At 36.2% G+C, this 15495-nt stretch overlaps 1 protein-coding gene across 1 annotated transcript in view; it reads right to left on the reverse strand.

Moving 5' to 3' along the window:
* Window positions 1–292: 292 nt before the first annotated feature.
* LOC149070625 (glutathione synthetase-like) overlaps window positions 293–15495 on the reverse strand; it is a 31950-nt gene continuing 16747 nt past the window's right edge. The window contains exons 8-12 of the mRNA XM_089248966.1: window positions 11358–11424; window positions 11038–11229; window positions 9985–10066; window positions 4340–4529; window positions 293–676 (exon numbers count right to left, since the gene is read on the reverse strand). Of these exons, the coding sequence (XP_089105092.1) occupies window positions 553–676; window positions 4340–4529; window positions 9985–10066; window positions 11038–11229; window positions 11358–11424 (655 nt within the window). The 3' untranslated portion in view covers window positions 293–552. The remainder of the gene's footprint in view (window positions 677–4339; window positions 4530–9984; window positions 10067–11037; window positions 11230–11357; window positions 11425–15495) is intronic.

Below are 15495 nucleotides of genomic sequence, written 5' to 3' on the forward strand. Positions count from 1 at the left end.
TTGCACGAAATGTTTTTTCTTTAGCATCAGTCAATCAATCTTGAAAGTGTTGTAAAAGAAAATAGTCCCAAAATAGGCAGTATGTGTATATATACATAGGCATAAGCAGAATTTTCTCAAGGTAGGGGGGGGGAAGAGTTAGAACCCCAAAATCCCCCCTTTGTGTACACCAATGTGTATATATATATATATATATATATATATATATATATATATATATATATATATATATATACACTCACATAATGAAATACTTATATAATGATACTCAAGAGACCGGAGGAATGCATCACTGTAAAGAAGGTATCTTTATAGATAAAATATATTAATACTATGAGAAGAAATAAACATAGATAAAAGAGCATCGGGACGAAAGAGTAACATTGTTATATAAGATTTTCACTGTATGATAATGGTATGCACAATCTCGCCTGTCATAAAATTACTAACATTCAAGTTCAACTTAATTTTCAACGATATAAATACACACAAACACAATGACTAATCCATCACATTGAAGCTATTTCATATTTTGCATGTCATGCATGCATTTTAAACCAGGTATAGCGATCCTAATGAGCCGATGCAGGAGCAAAGACCACCTTCGTTCATATCAGTCTCTTTCGTCTTCACTACAAAACCAGTCTCGATATTCTGATGAATTAGGTGCTCAGTCCTGTTTGTGTGTGGAAATTGACATGAACATATTAATTTCAGATTTTCGATCATTGTAAAATCACTTAAAATTTAACTAGTCAATAATACTGATACTTTTCATGTAAGTGCATGTTTTTGGCCTTAATTTTTTAATATCGGCAAAAATGTAAAAAGAAGTGAAACAACACTAAAATTTTATCATCAATCATTTTTGTTGTACCATGGTCATTTTCTGCAGTGCAGAGAAAATTTTTATCGGGACCTACAGTTTATAGCAAATTCTAAACAACAACACTCTACTTTTTTTCATGTCTCACTGAGAGGTTGGTGCGCTAAATCCCAAGTGGGTGGGACATCTTGTGGTAGCAATGTGACATAAGGTCATCTTTGTTGTTCTGTCAGCCACCTCTTAACTTCCTATCATCTTATTGACCGGCTAAAATTGTATTTAACTGTGTATGTTACACTAAGTTGCCACTTTATTATTACCACCAGACAGTTTTAAGCACATGAGCTGTGGCGTCACACTGTTGTGGCTAGAGAGCTAGGCAGTAAAGTATAGAAGAGAAAATTTTACTTCCAGAGACAGTAGTATAGGTGAATTGTTTGTGAAGATATGGGAGAAAAAATATGATTTGATAAACTTTAAATGCGGGATGATTTTATTATATTTTGTGTAAATATAGTCTTTGTTTTTATAATTGCATTTTAATTGGGGATTGTGGTATTTTAGAAATATATGACATCCGCATTTGTTTATGGCATCTTTTTTCAGCCACCTTGATAAGCATTTTGCCTTTTGTGGCCTTGTATTTATATTTGATGAAAGAATAAAGAACGAAAGCGTTAAAATCTTTTTCTATATACCATAGCCAGGCATATGTAAAAAGTACATGTTCGGTATACTCAGTTATACGCTCTCAGAGCCATGGAGCGAGTATCTAAAAACCTGATGTATTTGTGAAATGTTCAAGGCAAGCTGTAGTTAGTGTTTAAAGATCAGACTGTGACAAAAAACCGGGTCTCAACATACAAATACAAATACAACGCCACAACAGGCAAATTGCCCAACGAGGTGGCTGACTTAAGAACATCATGGATCCCCGAGCCATTCTTTGGAGGCCCTACCTACTACTGCTACACCGCCAAGTGCGGAACATCCAACGAATCGGTAAATGAGGGAATGTGCGTGTACGTGTAGTGAAACCTGATACAACTTGTAGTCGTCACTGAGTTTTGAATACTCGGACAGAACAGGGAGTCTCCAGACCAGGGCAGTAGTGTGCCTTCTTGGGGGTCCCAGAGCAGACTTTTCCTTGGGGAGGACCCTCTTGAAAAGGTTATCGTTATGCAAAACAAATATTAGCTTTTGTTGACCCCCCATTCAGCTCAAGACCCAGGGGCAGTGCCCCAATTGCCCAAGCCTAGTTATGGCCCTGATTTGTGAAAGAAAACAGTAACAGTGCAGCAAGTTGCAGAAGATATTAAGGACCATCTGAAAGGATCTCTGCACTCTTTACTATACAATGGAAGCTGAAGGGCAGTTTGAGCATGTTGCTGTATGTATGCAGCTAACAAGAAAAAAGTATTGAATTTGCGCAGAAGCGCATGGATCAGATAGTGGGTAATTGGAAACAAGTTATGCAGTCTGATGGATCAGTATTGGATCAGTTTTCAGTTACACCATACAGATGGGCAAGTGGGAATTTGGTGGAAACTGCAAGAAAGCATAGAAGCCAAGTGCATTGCTACAGCCCTTCAAGCTAGTGAAGGCAATGTGATGGTTTGGGGAATGTTTACCTGGCAAGCTTTGGGCCCTTTAATTCATGTTCATGAACATCTGAATGCGGCATCATATCCAAACACTGTTGCTGACCAAGTACATCCTGTTATGTTGATGGTTTATTCCAATGGTGATGGCTATTTTCAACAAGAAAATTTGTCCTGCCATAGTGCTAGTATTTTGCAGGATTGGTTTGAGGGAACATGAAGAAGAGTTTACTTTGCTTAGGTGCCCCTCCCACCACAATAGCCAGATCTCAATCCCATTGAGCATTTGTGGAATGAAGTTGCAACATCTAGACCCAGACATCTAGATCCACAACCATCCATTCCCACACCATTTGAAAAATAAATTCATCAATGCAGTATTAAAGGCAAAAGGTGGCCCAACAAAATATCAACAAGGTGGTCATAATAAAGTGGCCACTCAGTGTATAATGCAAATGGAAAACCAGCAACCATAGCACTAAATATAATCTATTTAATAATGTTTATAATGTAAACATTATTATGTGATAAATCAATGTTGAAATTTTTTTTTCATTTAAGTGATTGCATTCATTCTTCAGCAAAGTTTCCTGCGGGATGCTCTCTAAAGTCAATATGAGTAGAGAAATATGTTACAATATTATTTGAGTAAAATGTCATCATTTGCAAGCACTTAGATGCTTCGAAGGACAAAGAAAGAGTCACTAAAGTTACCTCAGCAATGGCATATCAAAAAGTATCATCTTGAAATGAAAGAAAAACACTTCCACATACAAAAAATAACTGTCAGTATATATAGTGGCAGTGGTTAGAAAAGTACAATAGCAAGAGATTTTTATAGATTTTGATTTTAGTGAAACAAAACAGAAATGCCAGACCTGGATCTATTGCTGCAAACCTTTGGATACCTACACGTCTTTTCAAAACCCTCTGATCAGTCAAATAGATTCGCTTAATAATTCTTTATATTTGCCCAAATAATACACCACTTAGTTTCTACATTCGCTTGGTATACTCCTTTATTCAAACTTCAGATTGAGAAATGAATCCCAGAGAAATAGATAACACCTCGCCTGATTTCTGCAAGAAAAGCTGGGTACTCGCACAGGGATACTATAAATAAAGGTTCCAAATTTGAACACATATTTGTTGATTAACCAGACATCTAATGCAGGGCTGGACAAATCCCAGGTCACCATGTTGACTAAAAGAATTGGTATTGGTGTCAAAAATTTTCTTTGCGTAGTTACTAAATTGCAGGCTGAGAACAGCACAAAATGTTTGGAATTTGTAGCAGTATATCTGCTAACATGAAAGAGGGTCAATATGCCCTGAAAAAGAAAAAAGAAGCATGATTTTGGATCTTCTTTTGGGTAAAAATTTTTAAATTTTTCCTAAAAAATTATTTTGGCACCTAGATTTTTTTGTGATTTGTCCGACCTTGATCTAATAGCATAGTATAACCCTGATCCATATCTAAACATTGCCTAGGATCTCTAAAAAAAAAAAATCTGAGTTTCTCAAACTATTTTTTTTGTTATTCTCCCCCCTCCCAAATTATGCTAGCTCATAGGATCCTATATTATATAATACTCATAGCTTCTACCGTTTCCCTGGATCATTTATCACCCTATCCGGGCAACATCACCCACTTTGGGAAACACTACCCTTTGCCTACACACGCATCTACAGATGATGTAAGGCACTTTCCAGAGATTTTATAAGAAATGGATTTACCAAGCTCATTGTATAGTTGAATGAACCACATGCTGATAAATATTTTCTCAAAGAGGCAATGGATCTATAAACTGACTATATTCATAGAAGAGCCAGAGCAGAGATACTGGGGGGGGGGGGGGGGGGAATCCCATCTCTATTGCACACATTAAAAATTGCTAAAATATATACATACCCTGTTAAAACACCATATATACCAACTTCAGTAGTTATTGCAGTAAGCTTTGGCTGACCTGAACTTGGAACAATGAAATTGGGTATAGGAGTAGGATTGATCTTCTCCATAAGAATATAATTTTGTCTTGATGAATCACACATAACACTTTTCAGTGTCTCTCTAATTTCATCTCCATAAATATTATTACCTGGAAACAAAAAAATAATAATCTGTGAGATTTCTCAATTTTGGACAAAAATTTTTTTTATTACAGAATTGATCTTTCCATGTACCTAGATTAAATTTATTGAAATCATGGTTGAATTCTTAATAATTACGCAGTAATATGTTTTTCCACTGAAACGAATGTCAAATGCATAAAATAATCATATGCTTGAGAAAGAAATCGAATTATAATTTGAAAAAATTCTGAGCATTTACTTATTTTTATCAATATTATATAGTATAGTATGATTGAATGATAAATCATTATATGGCACCAAATTTGTTAAAGAGATGACTAACTCCAGAAGTTGCTTTGGAAAGACGAAATAAGTCCTGTGCCTTGTGAGGTGATATTTACAAGAAAAGTGACAGCTGAGTAGGTCACTGGTTCTTGGCCGAAGAGTTGAGATCAAGAGGAATCCTTGATTATGTATATACAGTCGAATCCCATTATAACGAACGCCAAGAGACCGAAGAAATCACTTCGTTATAATGAAATTATGTTATAAAGGAATTTCAGGTTGTTTGCATTGTTCCTATGTATATTTATTTGAAGGATTAGAAAAGTGTTCATTAAAACAAGATTTTCACTATAACAGTACAGTCAAACCTTGTTAGTGCGTCACCCGGTTAACACGTCACTCCGCTTACCGGGTCACTTTTTGGAAGTCCCAATTGTCCTCAGGCAGGAATTGACTCGTTTAACAAGTCACTCCCCCTACTAAGTCATATTTTTGCTCTCCCAAGAGTGACTCATTAACAAGGTTTGACTGTATTCGTTAGAACAGGATTTGACTGTAGTTGATATCTTAAACTTCTCTTGTTATCTTAAACTTCTCTTGTTATCTTAAAAACTTCTATATATCAAAAAGAAAAAAAAAATCCCTTCACTTTGGGCATTAATTTCAAGTTTAAATTCCTGTAGTTATCTGGAAGTTTTTGCATTTTTGTTTTAGCCCTTGCTATCTCAACTTTTAGACTGTCAGGAAAAAGTAAGGCATACAAATGTAAAGTGCTTATCTCTTTACAAAAGAAACAAAAGTGCTTTGTCACATATAAAAGAATATGGTCTGACGTCATCTAGTGGTTTATGAGTTGAAACCTTGGGTAAGAGGTCAGCCATAAAAAAAAATCTGGATCCTCTTTTTTTCTTGCAACTAGGGTGATGGGGTTTCACTGTGACTCTGGAAAAATGCAGCTATGAAAACTCTTTCAAAGTTACGAAATAGTTTCAGAGAGTTGGTATTTCACTAAGGACGAAAGTATACTTTTCTCATGAAAACCCTTTCATTTTACCAAACTACAGAGTAGAATAGAAAGTCTGAAATCTTATGCTAACAACATTTCATACCTTTGAAGTATTGTCTGAGGCTTTCATGGCCGGCATTCAATGACTTGCAAGCTGTTTCTCGGGCTATTAGGCCATGGTCTAAAGGATTTCCTTTCTAACATTTTGCCCACATCTGTGGTAGGCATCTTCTGAGGGTAGATAGATTTCAGCGACGAGCGAGAAAGGCTTCGTACATTAAGTGTCATTAACTTGTTCTCTATTTATACAATATCATTGGCCCTGGAGTCTATACAAGAGGATGCGATTGAACGTCACAAAGATATTGTTTGATATTGTAAAAAAACTAAAAACTAGTGATAGAGTGGGGGGAGTCGACAATAGAGCTGGGGAGTTTGTTCCAGTCACCAATGCTATGAGGAAAGAATCTGTATTTAAAGCAGTCAGTAGAAGCAAAAATAGGTTTTATTTTAAGGAAATGGTCGTCTTCTGGAGATGTAGGAGGGTATGGCTAGGATACCAGAAGTATCAAAGTTAAAATGACCATGGAAAATCTTATATAATAAGGGTTAACCGAGAAAAATGAGATGAAGAGTTGAGAAAGAGAGAGAGGGAGGATATTAAGTTCATTTTTAAGCTCAGACATGGAAACAAAAGATGACCAGCAGTCATGAGCAAATCGGGTGGATTTATTTTGGATTGATTCAAGTTTGTCTATATTACTGGAGGTGTAGGGGCCCCAGATTTCAGCGGCATGAGAAAGACTAGGAGAGATATAATTTTGGTAGCAGAGTAGTCTGATATCCAGAGTGAAATGTTCAAGGTTGCAGCAGAGGAAGAAAAGTTTTTTTTAGACACTTCTGGTAAACGTAGTCAACATGCTTGTTCCAACGTAGGTCAGCTGAGATTATGACACCGAAGTATTTGAGAAACTTGGGATGTTAAATTATTAATGAAGTAAAAGTATTCAAGAGGAAGTAATTTATGGGTAACTCTCATGTGAACTTTTTTTGAGATATTGATAGGCATCTGCCATAAGGAACACTAGTCAGTGATGGAAGCCAGGTTATGTTGGAGAAGTTCTTAATTGGACTCTTGGTAAATGATATGGTAAATTACACAGTCATCTGCAAAGAATCTAGTGGTGCAGTTGAGGGATTCTGGGAGGTCATTGAGATGTAAATTGAGAATAATAAAGGGGGAGAGGACCAATCCTAGAGGGGTCCCAGACTTTACGAAGGTGGATGGGGAGTTATGATCATTAAAATAGACGAACTGTTTACGATATTTTAGGAAAGCCTCCATCCATTTAAGTAATTGCACGTTGACACCAAAATTTGAGAATTTAAGGAAAAGTTTATCATGGGGAACTTTATCATAAGCTTTAAAGAAATATAGGAAAATAGTATCAGTATGTAGGTTTTATTAATGGCTCCCGAGAGGTCATGGATGAAGAGGGCCAAGTGAGAGGTAGTAGAGAGAGATTGTCTAAAGCCATGTTGATTGGAAAAAAAAGTTGATGGAAGCTAAGTGCATATGGATTTCTTTTGCTATAATATGTTCGAAGATTTTACAACAGAAGGGGATAATTGCTATTGGCCTAAAGTTAGGGGGATCGAAAAGTGGAACTGATTTGTAGATAGAAATAATTTTATTGGTATTTCAATCATTGGGGGAGGATAGCAGTATTTAGGGAATCATTGAACGAAATTAAAAGATAGTCAGAGACTTCATCAGCACAAAATTTAAGAATGGAATTTGACATGTCATCCGGGCCAACAGAATAAGGTTTCAATTTTTTCAATAATTATAGGATACCCTGTTAGGAGAAAGATATTGGGGGGGGGGGGGGTGAGTTGTGAATAGAGTAAAAAAATGAGTATTGAAGAAGGCATCTATTGAGAAAACCGAGCAGAACACTAAATTGAACTCAGCAGCCATCTCTGAAGTAGATGATATATCTTTATTTGAACTTTTGCGGGAAGTGGGGTCAACAGATTTAGGTCTAAGATAACTCCAAAACTTAGTTGGATTAATTTTTAAATAATGGGGTAATGAATGAGAGAGAGAGAGGGGGGAGGGTATTTGGTCTTTTGGGCAGAAATTAGGTTTCTGTGATCGCAGGTGGAAGCTGAAATTACAGATTCAAGTGAGTTGGATTTATTGGTTTTATATTTGAAAGCGATATGGTGGATTTTCCTTTTTAGATGAATATCATCTCTGGTGATCCACGGATTAAGAAAATAAGTAAAAGAAACTTTTAAATTGGTACTGTAGCTAAGCATTTGTCTATAATACACTTGAAAGTGGTTCAAAGGGTGTCAATATTGTTAGAAGAGGATATGGATAGGAAATCACTGAAGTGGAAGCGAAGAATATTTTGCATTAGTGGGTAATTTGCTTTGTTAAAATTACGTTTAGGAGCTAGTTTGTAGGACAGGATAGAATGGGTCCTGGAACAGGGACTGGGAGTTTAATGACTGGGATTTTATATTCCGAGCAACACTCGAAGATGGAAGTATTAAGGATTGGAATCTGATTGGAGGTATCGATAATCTAAGTACACTTCTGAGGCTTCCTCAGCCGCAGAACCACATTGGCTGGCTTGTGTGTATGTGTTGTGCTCTGATTGGCTGCATGTGGTGTCTAGTGGCGATTGGATGTTGTGGTCATTTCCTCTCTTGCTCTCGTATCGGTAACTTGTTGACTCTGTGTGTGTGCCACTGAAGTAACAGGACCCAAGTGAATGCACCTTCATCGTTCCCTCCTTTTGATTTATATTGTGGTGCTTGAACATTTCAGTGGCTTCTCTATGAAGACGAACATGGTAGTGAACTTTGGACGATATTACCTCAGTGTTTTGAAATATAATTTTGTGACAGTTTCCCACTTATGTTCTGAAATGGCTGAATTTTCTCTTTTTCTCAGATGGCAGCTTCTCTGGTGCTTCTTTATTTTTGTAGCAGTACTTCTTTTTGTGGTTCTGAAGTATACTTTTCAACACGAGCATGGAATCCGGTTATCACCTCTGCAAAAAATCTGAGAAACCTGCTTTACATGGCAGGTGTTTACTGGGTTCCATGTTCGTATGGAAAAGTATACATAAGAACAACAAAAAAGAAGTACTGCTACAAGAATAAAGGAACACTAGAGAAGCTGCCACCTGGGAAAGAAAGTTCAGCCATTGTAGAACATAAGTGGGAAACCGGTCACAAAATTAAATTTGAAAACACCGAGGTAATATTGTCTGAGGTGCACTACCATTCTCGTCTTCACAGAGAAGCCACTGAAATATTCAAGCACAACAACATAAATCGAAAGGAGGAGACAATGAATGTGCATTCCACTCTGGTCCTGTTACTTTGGTGGCGCAGAGAGCCGACATGTGACCTGGATGAGACACAGAGAAAATGAACATGACAGCCAACCACCGCTAGACACCACACGCAGCCAATCAGAGCACGACACATCCACACAAGCCAACCAATGCCGTTCTTATGTGGCTGATTAAGACTCAGAAGTGTACATAGAGAACAAGTCGATGATACTTGATGTATGAAGCCTTTCTCGCTTGTCGCTGAAATCTACGTAACCTCAGAAGATGCCTACCATGGATGTGGGTGAAATGTTAGAAAGGAAATCCCTTAAACCATGGCCTAATAGCTCGGAAACCCCTTGCAAGTCCTTTCATACCTTTATACAATATTAACATGCACATTTACACAATGAAAACCTGTCTAAAAAAAGGATTATTATTTTGGTTTCTAGATGTTTTGTTTCATATGGGTTCCATTACATATCCTATTAACTATAAAATTATTAAAGCATAGTCATTTATGTGTGTAAATTTCAATTACAAACATGCTTTCTACACTTGTTGTGCATACACTCAGGCAAGTGAATAAAAATATTCAGTGTAAGGTGGCAACACTGCAAATCAAAAGTACTACTACTAAACCAGACATGCCCCTCATCCATATTCCTCTGCAGAACTTCCAATGAATAAACAAAAGTACTGCAAAGTGGAGGATGGCAACAGTAGCATAAGTGGGTGATCAACAAGCAAGGTTACATGCAAAAATATGGCTGCAACATAGCGTACATTCAGTATGAATTAGTTAGAATAAAATAAATAAAAAGCAACACTTACCACCCCCTTCTCTCTCAGGTTTCAAAACGAAATTGTGAGGATTACTGATACCTGTCGAAACTGCTTTGGCACCTTCCTCAGTCTTTAAGAAAAATAAAATAATGAGATATTATGAGTTGAAATATATATATATATTAGGGCTGGTCTGATTAATTGATCAATCGCTAATGGCAGTTAAAAATTATAGTTGAGTTAATTGACTCGATTAATCTGATAAAAATTCAATTTTAATTTTTATTAAAAACTTATCATTTAACTTGATTTTTTTACTATACCGATTAAATGTTTTAAATTATGTTCCTATGTATAACATTTCAGATAAGTGACCATATTTAAAAATATTTGAATCAATATTTTGATCAAATTTTTCACCATGAGGAAACACAAGTTGATTCAACGAAAATGAGTGATGATTTCTAAAATTACAGATTAAAAAACATTGACAAAAGATCCTAGCTAAAAAATACCAGGATATGACAAGCATGTCAGCATATTGTCCCCATTGTGCCAGACACATGAATGTGCAAATTTTCACGTTTGGGTTTATAAGCTAGTTGGATCACTTATTTTTGCCAGAAGTGCAAATGCATATCCCCTATTGAGGGGATGTTTTGTACATTTTACAAAACATTTTAGGAGAACTTGCATAGAGTAACATTCAAAAGTCGTTTTCCAACTCCTAGAAATTTGCACATTCATGTTTTATGGTAAAGAGGGACGATATTAAAATAGCTTCAAGTGGGAAGCCTTTATTTTTTAAATCTATTTTTATATTTGTTTACATCCACTCAGTGGGTAGATGCATGAAGTGAATAGAGTGTAATATTATAATATCAATTAATATTATATAGTTACCAACACTAGGTTTGCTACGAATGAATAGCATTTGAAAATATTTGAATAAAATTTGATTAAAATTTTTTGATTAACCAGTTAAAAATTTTAATCGATTTCCAGCCCTAATATATATATAAACAATCAGGTTTTCAAATTTTCCGGTTCAACATTTCAATAAAAAGCTGTGAAAGCTAACTTTCTGAGCATACATCATACCATGTCTAGAACATGTTGCTCTGCGAATACCTTGCGGATCAACACTGGATCCACTCCTTCTGGTATAAATTTTTCCAACATGCCTGGAAGTGTGAGACAATATTGTACTCGTTTCATGCCAGCCAAGTGATAAGCGGCAGAAGGACACTTGATAGCTGTTGAACGTTCCATCATCAAGCGTAAAGACCAATCCTGAATGAAATTAATTTTTTTTTAAATCAAGCATAATAACAGAACCTTAGCAGCTAATAGATAAAAAGAATTTTGAGAAAGAATATCATACGAAGGTCAGGAATAACATGTGTGAACATTCACAATACCTCTTCCTCGTAATGATCAGGGGAATATCCCCAACGATAATAAACTACAGCGATTTCTTGACCATCTCTGAAAATAAAGAGTCAAATTTAATTACAGCGATGCTCAAGGAACCAGAGAAAAGTATCGTTATACAGGATTTATAGTTATAGATGAACATGTTCACATCATGGAAAGTGTGCAAGGGCTAGAGAGTAATATAGTTATGTAAGCAATTATTGTTATATAGGGTCTATAATAAAGCATACAAGTAGAAATTAACGTGAATCATTTTATAGAATTTCCATTATTTCAATCACTACCACAAGGTCACAACCAGAAATTTCAAGTGCCGGTGTGAAAGGGAAAAAAGGGAGAAACCACACTCATATGTTAGGTAATATAGTAAACTTGATGTGAATCTTTTTTTTCAAATAATGTGATCCTCACATATTCCCAAGAGATCAGCATGATCTGTCCAGGGAATATGTTAGTGTTAGTAAACATCCATGCCCGAACCAGGACTCGAACCCAGACCTTTACAGTGAGAGGCTAGCTCCCTAACCACTCGATTGCCAGGCGGTAAAGGCATGTTTACAGAGTGCACAGTACCAGCATGCACCACATTTTACCAATCCATCAAAATTTACGATTCCATCGAAATGCACAAACGTAGAATTTGATTAGCACAAGTTAGCCATCAGGTATGAGACATTTTGCCTTGCGATTTGTTTGCAAAATCTTTGGGAAATATGCCTCTTGAAACTGTGCTAAGACTATTCTGTATATACAAATGTTTGGTCTATGCTAACACCTTGAATAGAAAACTTGGGTAACTCTGTTGAAATAATTTGAAACAAAACTGTTTTTTTCACATATTTCTATATCTTTGCCGATTCTCCTTGAAAATGTTTTGGGTCTCAATGTGCTGCTATCAATACGTAGAAGCAAGTGTCAGAAGGGTAATTTGTTCATATGCAGTAGACAGATAATCCACAGCAACGGCTTATCTGACCTTTTTTCAAGGAGACTTATGACATCTCCATATTTACCAACGTTCACATTAGTTCCACGTCACACCCAACTGTCACTAAAGACTTCATAGACATTTATGATTCCAGGAAGAAATCAACGATTGTGCTTGTTCAATACATTCAGATGTACAGAAGCTGGTGCTTTGACTCTGGTTCTATCATCAATAAAATATGCTCTGTCTATTATATCAGAAAAGGACGAAAAAATGTATAAAGTTTTATCCTTCCGTCCATCAAAGTATAAAGCATGTATTTGTAGGACTTTGGTCGTTCGTTGGTCGATTAGGAAGCTCTTCTCTCTGACAGGTATTTTTTTGTATTTGGGGCAAATGCACTCTTCAATGTTCTTACACTTGCAAGATGAAATGTCAAACAATAGTTTACAGCAAAACTCTTCTAATTACTTCTTCCACAGTTCTAATTACTTCTTCAAACAATAGTTTACAGCAAAACTCTTCTAATTACTTCTTCGTTATTTTAGGGTGTGATTTTAAAATATTTCTTGCATTTCAGATAATGCGCTTTCAACACTACTTTCACTCATTTATGTTGGACAGAAGGAATGGAAGCTCTTGACCATATTTCTTCAATTTTTGCCATGACAATGTCCTCTATTTTTTTATACATAGATCTTCATTAGTTTCGTTTCCACGTTTTATCTTATGACGGTTTCACTCATAGAACTTCATAACATCTTCATAGGTTGTTAATATACTGCATTTAATGTCACTTGAATCACAAAATAACGGGCATTTCCACTTTGAACGAGTATGATCCATGATGAAAATGGCACAAACGAGCACAATACAACTGCCTTATTTCAGCCAGAGTTATAATGGGGAACATGGGCATCACATCCGTACATGTAGGGTCTTACTACTCTCCCATTGACTCCTCACACCTACGTGACGACTTGTCTAAGTTTTTAGAAAGTAACGTAATTGGTCGAAACCCTAACTAAAACTTACCTTGAAAAAAAAAAAAATCGAAAAACCAATCCGGAGGCAGTTACACTTATCAGAATATTTTTAAAAACTAAACGTGTTATTTTGATACCATTTAGCACCTTTTTATCGCTGTGCCTCTTAAAAAAATTTGAATTTTATTTTTCTGACCCACCCTACTATGTAAGCACCCTGTATATCAGTCATACTCTCACATTTTAGGCGGGGGTGGCTCCCATTCACAAGATTTTCTTTGATATATGGCAAGATCAACATTCATTGAACGTACAGCTTCATAGTTGATCTCTCTTCTCTGAGGGTTGGGAAGTGACCACACTGGCACTACAGCCAGGGCCACAACAAAAGGGAAACAGACAGGTCTGGTGCCTTGGTTGCTAGACTAGAGGAGTAAATTTCACCCTTTAATCTCTCCAACATTATAAGAGGGAGCCAAAATATGTGTTTGCCCCGGCTAACTAAGCATCTATTTGCATCCTGACCACAGTCATAGCAACATCAGAAAGTTGTAGTTCTTCATGTTTAGAGGAAAGCTATAGCTGCCTGATACACTTATTGTGCATAGTGCTGATAAAACCAGTGCCTTCTTAATGCATGGGTCCAGGGACCTCAAGAGAAAGGGGGGGGGGGGGCTCACAAAATTTAAAACTGATTGAAATTTTAAAGACTTTGCCAGGTAAGGCCTCAGAAAATTCACTGGGTCCCTTGATGCTCTTAAGACGGCTCTGGATAAGACACAAAGTTGTGATTAAGTAATGCAAAATAGGACTACTCTAAGCAAAAATCTCGAGCTAAAGAAACAGTATTCCCTAACATTAGCTGGCATGCAGTAGAATTCAGGTGGGGGGGGGGGGAGGAGAGAACAAACTTTTTGAATGTTGGAGTCTGTCCATTACTGGCATGTCAGGAAAAGCAAAGTTTAAACAATATATTTAAAAGACTACCTAACCATACATGTACCTCATAAACATTCCTCTGGGGAATTTCTAATGAATTGATGCATGCCGGAACATGTTGTGAGTATATAGGTAGTCCTAATGTATTTATATTGGCAGAGTTATGCTTGCTGCATGATGCTGCCATCTGTCTTTCATATTTTGAAATGAAAATATCAAATGCCTGATTTTTCATGCTATGCAAGTATCGTGTTGAAGATCTGCTTGCTCTCGGTGGAGATTTTTTTAAATGGGAGACCTAATCACACTCATGTCTTGCAGTTGCGAAATCACAAAAAACTAACTTCAGCTGACCACGACTGTGCCTTCAATGGAATTTGAACCTGGATACTTGCAAATGAGTATTCAGTAGACTAATATCAATTTATTATATACTGAATAAATAAGCAAATCGGAATAACATGAAAATTTTAATTGTAGCAAATGTGTTTCGACCAGGAATATGATCAGTAGTGAAATTTGAGAATTTACTTATCGATGTCATTCAATTATCGTCAATCTAATAAGAAATACTGCATTGTGCACATTTTTCTTGCATACTCAGAGATTAAAGAAATATGCTGTCACTTTTGTACTACAACATTGTGTTTCTGCAGTGGAATTCTTTCATCTTTGCTCTACTTATTATAATTTTATACACCATAAGAAATACATAAATGCTTATGTTTCCATTCAATTCATCTTAACCTAAGTGAACGAATATATAATGGTCAGTATCAGACTTTCTTAATAAATCAAGACTTGCGATAGCAAAAGCAAACAAAGCTCAAACTCTCCAAATTTAGTTCATAAAACAAAGGATCCTAAAATGCAGAGAACAGACAAGGTGATATTCAGCCAATTCTATTGATTCTTAAAGTGCAGGTATTTAGGAATTCATCTGAAATCTGCAACTCAAGTTTCCTGACATGCCAGAAAAAATGGATGTTCTCTGCATGCTGGTCTCTTATTCATTTCTTACATGCCAGCTGATGCACAGAAAGACAGTATTTTGGATATTTTTAAGAGACTCATTCGACACTTGCCTGGGTGCTGTTCATCAAAGTGAAATCCATTCCTGCAGAACAGCATGAAAATTTTGAAAAAAAATTAATATATGAATTTTATATTTAAATCATGGAATAAAGTTTAAAAGGAAAGCTAAGTACAGTAGAACCTCTCTAATCAGCCCCTTCCCCCTCTATGTGGATCTTTCCCGCAGTCTGACTT

Source organism: Pholcus phalangioides, unplaced genomic scaffold (assembly GCF_987345545.1).
Source record: "Pholcus phalangioides strain wild (caught in Gottingen) unplaced genomic scaffold, Ppha-v1.0 ptg000021l_1, whole genome shotgun sequence".
Lineage (NCBI taxonomy): Eukaryota > Metazoa > Arthropoda > Arachnida > Araneae > Pholcidae > Pholcus > Pholcus phalangioides.